Genomic DNA, 7,840 nt, shown 5'->3' with positions numbered 1-7,840 from the left:
GCTCTTTCTTGGGATTAACAAACCAGTGCAAATCTTGTTTCATCCCTCCCTGGGTATTTACTGTAGTGCCAGGCAAAGCACAGATTAACGTATGCTTACTCAGGATTAAGGATTTTTTTTTTTTTTTTAGCTCTTCTGATCGGCAGTAAAATAGAATCTACACAGTTCAGTGAATTCAGCGGATGGGCTGTTTGCATTAATGCCGACAACTAACCCCAAACCTTGGGTCCCAGGTTTCTTTGGTCGTGCTTGGTGATGGTCGAAGGGCAGACAGCCGTGAACTCTTTCACCATGTTCTTAATCCGTCTCCGTTACTGCAGCGCGGCGCACGACTGCTCCACGGGCAAGAAGAGGAGAGCCGGGGAGCAGGCTTTGGGGGTGCCGGTCAACAAGAGAAAGTCCCTGCTCATGAAGCCCCGACACTACAGCCCCAGCGCAGACTGCGAGGAGGGACGGGCTGAGAGGACGGCGGAGGCCTTGGGGCAGGACGGCCCCCCGGAGACCCACCATCACCCCGGCGCAGGTAGCGAGGAGGAGTGGCCCCAGCTTGACTTCCTCCCCGCACACAGAGCCAGGCCCAACCTTAGGGGAACATGCCGTTTGTATGGTGGGAAAAGCAAATCCCAGCGTGAGAGCAAAACCAGACATTGGTTTCCCTCAGCATCCGCTAGTAAGGACCGGTTTTCCTTCCAAAACTCTGGGGAGTCTAAGCCCAAGCCACAGAGCACAGAGCATCCTTGCCCCCAGGCACGGGTTTGGACTGTGCCTCTTTCCGAAGAAAATAAAAGCGACTAAGCCCCAAAGTTGAAGAGGACCTTGACTCCCTAATGGGGTGGATGTCTAGCCCCTGAAAGATAAAACCCCTGCAATATAAGCTTTAAGACATTTCTGATATGACGTATGAGACGCAGTCTCTATTTTGAAATTTTATTTTGTTAATTTTTTACTGAAGTACGGTTGATTTACAATATTATATTTGTTTCAGGTGTACAGCATAGTGATTCAGTATTTTTACAGATTATACACCATTAAAAGTTATGACACGATAATGGGTATAATTCCCTGTGCTGTACGGTATATCCTTGTTGCTTATCTGTTTTACACGTAATAGTTTGTGCCTCTTAATCCCCTGCCCCTAATTTTTTTTTGAAATTTTAGGATGTGCTTCTCCGCAGTTCGCGGTCACCCCGACTAGTCCCTGGTTGTCCCAGTGCCTCCAGGACCTGGACCATCACAGACCACTTTGTGCATGAGGCTAAAATCGAAGGACATGCAAAATGTCTCAAAAGTTTATTTTAGAAAATACATGGAAATCTAAAGCTTGACCTTTTAGAAAATGAAACTAGATGTGTGTATGTTCTATTACATACACATTTTTTTCTGAATGTGAGTTTTTAAGGAATCAAAATATACAAAATAAGTTGTTACTTGAAAAGAAGTATAAATTTTACAAACCAAAGGCAACGAGCTTCTTAGATCATAAATATCTATTGCATATAGAATGGTAGTAATTGCAGTAGGTGTTAATAGAAAAGATATAAAAGCATATTGACTGAGTGAGCACAGATCTCAGATCACAATCATTAGCTCTCCAGTAATCTCGGCTTACAAGTAATTGGAGATTCTGTAGTTAAAACAGTTGTATTCTGATTTGCTAGTGTTTGGCTGAATTTTCTGGCTTTTGTGTATTTAACATATGGCTTAAAGCCTCATGGCTCATCTGTAAGTTATAATCATCCTTGACTTTTTTTGTTTGTTTCCTTGAGCTGGTCAGTTTTTTGTTGTTGTTGATTCATGAAAATTGTAGGTTGAATCTAGTACTAGGGAAAGTCCTTGAGTCAGTATGGTTAGGTATATATAATTCATCTCGCTGACATTAATTCACCAAGCATTTAAGAAGACGGGCATCTTCTACACCAACACATTTTGCAGGCGCCCTGAGGACCAGGGCTATACCTGCCCACCAGCTTCCCACCTTCTTTTGTAGCTGAATGATCATTGTAGATGCTTGATAGTAACCAGGAAAATATACTGTCAAATGTTCTCAGTTAAATATTCACTTATAAGCACTGATGGACTTCTATCTGCAGCTTCACAAATGTTCACTCTTTAGTATTAGAGCCACTGCTAATCATAATGAATATGCTAAAACTACATCCGTAATGGCCATTATTTTTGAATTCTTAATATATTCCAAGCACATAAATCATATCACTTAATCCACCCAACAATGACATGAGTGTGTATTATTATGGCCACATTTTTACAAATGAGACCATTGAGGACAAAGGGATTTAATGCTAAAGGTAACGCAGCTTGTAGGTGTTGGAAAGAAGATAATTAGGAAACAATTGAAGGACAAGCAAAATAACTATTTCCCAGCTAACCGTGCTCCCTAATCCAATCCTTCCCACGCTCTGACCACCTTTGGAAGGCAAGTTGGGCAAAGTCCCTACGACGTCAAATCACGAAGTCACATTTCCAGAAATGACAGGTCACAGATGCTTCTCTCCCTGGTCGAGAGAGGAAAAGTCTAAGCTGCCTTCAGCCCTCTGAGCAAGTGACCCCCAGCCCCCGGAAGGCAAGAGAGCTGAGTTTGCGCCCAAGCCCAGCATAAGGGCTTTCATCTACCATCTCGGTCACTCCAGGCGCCCCAAGGTCTTCACCTGACCAGGTGTGTGCCCAATTTTGTCTTCAGCAGGCAGTTCAGGTGATGAGAGAGGGTTAGGCTCACGAAGGCTGAGGTCATGAGCTTGAATCCCTTTAATGGCAAAATTGTGCCCCATGCCCTCCCCTGGCTGTCTTTCAAAGAGCTGCAGGTGGGCGTTAAGGACGATAGAAGAAAATTTGGACAGAACCATGCAGACGCACATTTTTTTACTGGGGCAAACAGAAGATGACCTTGCAGAGCCCTCTCAGGAGGCAGGACGAACTCGTGTGTTCCCAGTGCAGACGAGGGAAAGAAGCGGGGTGAGCCGGTGTGTGGGATCCTCCCGGGTTGTGAGCACGTGATCGTGATTCCAGGAAACCCGTCACACCTGTGGAGGCTCTGGGAGCTGGGATGATACTTTGAATACCTTATCTCTCAACAAACAGCAAATAAAGGATAAGCCACTCCCATTTTAAAACTTTGAAAGACGAATTCATTTTTTAGGGCTTTTATTCCCAGCAAAATTGACACTCAGGAGGCCTGGAAAACTAATTTACCTGTAAAAGTCACTTAGATAGTTACAGAAATAGAACTAAAATCTGAAATCCAGTTGTACTAAAGGAATCAAACTCAAAACGTGATTTTCAGAGGATTTCTTTTGTTTAAGGTGTTTTGATGCAGAACGGTTGATACCTATGGAGAATCTGCTAGCAGGTAACTTCAGGATTACCAGACCCCTCAGAGGAGAGACTTTGGTTTAAAGTAAATCAACAAATGTGAGCTTTTACATATCAGGCCAAAAGAAAGTTTATTTATTTATTTTTTCGCTCCGTGAGAAAATGTTGTCCTGCTCCAGCCCCAGAAGTTCACCTGAGGAATTTTCTACCCCATGTTGTTGTGAGATGCACTTTGTTAGTTTTTGTTTGTTGTTGTGTTTGTCTTTACGTGTTTTTCTTTATACTTTAAGGATTGTTGCTTTTCGTTACAAGTTACCTGACAAGTGTATTCTGGTATTTTCCTATAAATTCGCTCTTGAAAGTATCCAAATGTGGGAAAATAGTAGGCACCTGGCCGTGGGTCTGGATCTCAGCCCCGCACTGGCTGGTTGTGTGAACTTGAGCAAGCCCTTGGCTCTTTAGAACCCTGGTTTCCCGCCTGTAACAGGGAGTCGAAAGTACTTTTCTTGTAGTTGTTGTGAAGATTAAATGAAATGAGTAACTGAACACCATGCCAGGAACATACCAGTTCGTTGTCTTAGCATGTCACAGGGTCATCCAGTCATTGGGACATCAGATCATCCTCGTTTTAAAGATGAGGACCCAGGACTCGGGAGATATCGGCCTGCCCGAGGCCATACAGGCAGGTGGTGCTGGGCCAACCACACAACCCCAGTCTCTGGACCTCAGACCCGGGAGGTCTCCCTCCACACCGTGCACGGACCCTCCCATCCCCAAGGCAGTTGGTGAGCATAGCAAGTGCGACGTGGATGATGGTGAACCGGACTGAGTCCTCTTTACACTTGAACTGTGACCTTCCACAGCGGGCATGGTCACCCTTACTCTGAATGAAAAACGGGCCGCACCTTATCTGGGTGGACGCTCCCATGTCTCCTCTGCCATTGCTGACTCTACCGTAGTAACAGGGAAGGGAGAAGGAGCCATCCTTCACCGCATACCTGTTGGGTGGCACCTGCTTTCCTGTGAGGATGAGGCTCAGAAAGGGTGAGGAACCCATCGGAGTTGGCACAGAGACACACGCCAGGCCCAGAATCAAACAAGGTCCCTAACGCAGGGCTCTTTGGGTTATGTCAGTGGCAAAAGCACAAAACAGACCACCGGGCCACCCTGGAAAACAAAAACACACAAGCACAGAAAAAGTAGGCAGCCTGTTACAAAGCTGGGGGGAAGGGGCGCCCCGTCACAGATCTGTCTGCTCAAAAGCGAGCTCAACTTCTTTCTTTGTGACAATGACAGTGATGGCAGAGGGGGGTGGGCGCGTGGGAAGTTGGTCTGCAGGTTTGCAGAGCACCCCTGGAAACCCCGCGGGCGACACATGAAGGCACCTCTACCAGCAGGGCTCCTCTCTTTCTGAAGAATAATTAATAAATATTTTCTTTTAGCATATAACCAACAGTTGAACCAAACAATTATGTAAACTGGAAATGACCCAAAACGCTCGCCTTGGCAGCGGCTCGGTGACACGCATCGTCGGGCACACGTGCATTGCTGTCACCCCCGCCTCTCTGGTGATCTGCACTTAATAGGAATATTTTAAACTATGTAGCTAAGCAACAGAGGTAATTGTTGCTTTCTAGAGCTTTTGTTAGCACTCTCACACAGCCCAAATATGCATAATTAGGTATAATGTCTATAAATCATTATTGTACACATGTGGGTAGTTAAGTGGAGTTGAGAGAATAGTTCAATGAATTGAGCATATTCACTGAAAATGCTTTTTATTTGTTTTCTGTAGTTCATAATATTCTAAAATTATCATAACCCTTTACACTTTCTCTTAACAGCCAACTGTGATATTGAGAAAAACTTCATTTGCATTTTAGACTATGTTTAATATATTATTTAAACCTGGAGTTCCTCTGATATGAATTCAGGAGAGGATACACCATCCTCTCAAATATTATGTGCTGGTTTCGCCAGCCTCTTTTCTAGGAAGTAAAATGTTAAATTTTTCAGTTTATGTTGAATAGATCCCAACAAAAGACTGCACTCTATAATCAGCATTATTTAAAGGGGCTAGTGTTGTGACTGAATTCTTCCCTTCATCCAAAAATGCTTTTAGTTACTATGGCAATATTTACTTGATCCTGGCAGTCCAGTGTTGATTTAGGGAGATAATTACCAGAAAGGAAGATGATGGAGATGCATTTTTGAGTGTCCTTGTCAGACACAATGTTTATAAAAAATTAAACGAGACCCAAAAAAGGCACATTGTCTTCTGCACAGACACCCTCTCCCACAGCCCTTCCACAGGACGGCTGTGCTTTTCTTTCCTCCCAAGATGTTTATTAACACAGAATGCACTTCACCTGGTGTCTTTAACAGTCTTTAAGGGGGCTTATTATTTTGTGTTCCCATCCGCCACCCTGCCTTTAGAGACACAGAAATAGTCCTGCTTCTTCTTCTTCTTTTTTTTTTTTTTTTTTTTTGTCTTAGTGACTGCCCGGGACCACTGCCTGGTTATCTGGTGCATTTCACAGCCTGGCGATCGCTGGGCGCCGAGCTCCCCGGACCCCGCCGTGTGCGCGGCCAGGGCTGGGGCACTGGCGAGTCTGCACCTCAGGTGGTGTGTTTGCACCGGGACAGGCTTGGAGAGGATGACTGTACGTATAAATATATACACACACACAATCTGTCACCCCGACTGGGCCACTGCCAAGAGGGAAGGGGGTGACACGGACAGCTGCTCTGGGACGGTGGACACCCCATGGACAGACTGGCGCTTGGGGGGTGGGCGCTCTCCTCAGTCCCAGGCCTTCTTGACCATCAGGACTGAGAACAGCTGGTTAACATTCAGCATCCTCCAACCGTCCCCACTCCTGACTCATCTCCTTTTTACACAAGTGCATGCAGGTACCAGGCCAGAAACTGAGCTACTGTTCAAGATAGTATTCCATCGTGTTCATTCTCCCATTTACTTGTGTTTCCCTCGGCATGGCATCTTCATGTGACAATTATGACAGTGATCAGGGAGTCTCGAGAACCTCAGGCTTCTTTTAGTTATCATCTCGTGTAGATGTGTTGTGTATTTTAGCTAACATTCCATAAAATCTGAAAGTATGTTTGGGACTCTACAGAGGCAGAGAAAATCAACCAAGTAAGCTTTGAAAATATATTGCCACGCTAGCAGAGAAATTCGATGAATACTTCCTTTTTATAATGTATAGTAGGACATATGGTTAATTTTCTTCCGGTTGACTGAGATTTGCAAATATAAGAGGTACAGTAACACGAATTTCACATTCAGGACTCTGTGATGGTTGAGTATTTATTTCAGTAACTAGACGAGCTTAGCTCTGACATGCTGAAAATTAGAATAGCTCATCTCTTTAAAGGCAATTCTCAGAATATTAAGGTCTGAGTTTTGTTTTGTTTTGTCAAGAGGGTATATATTTTTCTACCCAATGTTTATATAATTGATGGAGTCCACATATTCACATATGGCATGTATCGTATATGTATATGTCTATTTATCTATCACTGTAATTTCCTTAAAATATTTTTTGTTCTTGTTTTTCAAATATTGGCTTTCTTTTTTCCCTACAAGAAATCATGATAAAACCAATGGAGGAGAAGCTTCCTTCAACTGCACAAGAAAATTCCGATGGGAAGGAAGACAGATACGGCCGTTATCAAGAGCTCGTGGTCAAATCACTAATGCATTTGGGGAAATTTGAAAAAAATGCATCTGTTCAGACCATAAGTGAGAACTTAAATGACAGTGGCATCCAGTCTCTAAAAGCAGAGGGGGATGAAGTGGATGAGTGCTTTATGGTTCATTCCGCCGATGGAAAAGACAAAATCGATGATTCGCAGCTGCGGTTCTGCTCCTCTGACGACAATGAAAGTAACTCTGAAAGTGCAGAGAATGGTTGGGACAGCGACTCCAACTTCTCAGAAGAAACCAAACCTCAGAGCGTCCCAAAGTATGTTCTAGTGGATGATAGGAAAGACCTACTGGAAGTTCCTGAAATAAAAACTGAAGGTGACAAGTTTATCTCTTGCGAAAGCACGTGTGATTCGGAAACGGAAAGGAGAGACCCACAGAACGCTCCCGTGGACCCGTCAGATGGCCAAGCCCAGCCCTCGTTCCCTGGGAGTAAGGAGGATGATCGCAGCCACGGGTGTCCGGCCGCGGGGGTGGAGGAAGCCGCTGCCCTAGAGAAAGCCAAGGGGAACTTGAGTTTGCTGGAGCAGGCGATCGCCCTGCAGGCTGAGCGAGGCTGTGTTTTCCACAGCACCTACAAGGAGCTAGACAGGTTTCTGCTGGAGCATCTCTCGGGGGAGAGGAGGCAAACCAAAGTCATTGACGTGGGCGGAAGACAAGTCTTTACCAATAAACGTAAGACACCGTTTTGCTTCTATTTTATTTAAAATTGCTTTAGAGTTGGGGGGAAAAATGAGTAAGATTTGATTGCTTCTCCCAGATAGCTTTTTGACAGCACAATTTAAA

At 44.5% G+C, this 7,840-nt stretch overlaps 1 protein-coding gene across 1 annotated transcript in view; it reads left to right on the top strand.

Moving 5' to 3' along the window:
• Positions 1–291: 291 nt before the first annotated feature.
• Positions 292–7,840, top strand: part of ST18 (ST18 C2H2C-type zinc finger transcription factor) — a 64,531-nt gene continuing 56,982 nt past the window's right edge. The window contains exons 1-4 of the mRNA XM_061172247.1: positions 292–523; positions 2,721–2,723; positions 6,935–7,313; positions 7,398–7,729. Of these exons, the coding sequence (XP_061028230.1) occupies positions 292–523; positions 2,721–2,723; positions 6,935–7,313; positions 7,398–7,729 (946 nt within the window). The remainder of the gene's footprint in view (positions 524–2,720; positions 2,724–6,934; positions 7,314–7,397; positions 7,730–7,840) is intronic.

Source organism: Eubalaena glacialis, chromosome 17 (genome assembly GCF_028564815.1).
Source record: "Eubalaena glacialis isolate mEubGla1 chromosome 17, mEubGla1.1.hap2.+ XY, whole genome shotgun sequence".
Classification (NCBI taxonomy): domain Eukaryota; kingdom Metazoa; phylum Chordata; class Mammalia; order Artiodactyla; family Balaenidae; genus Eubalaena; species Eubalaena glacialis.
The sequence above is the reverse complement of the archived record's forward strand: the minus strand, read 5'-3'. Positions and strand labels throughout refer to the sequence as shown.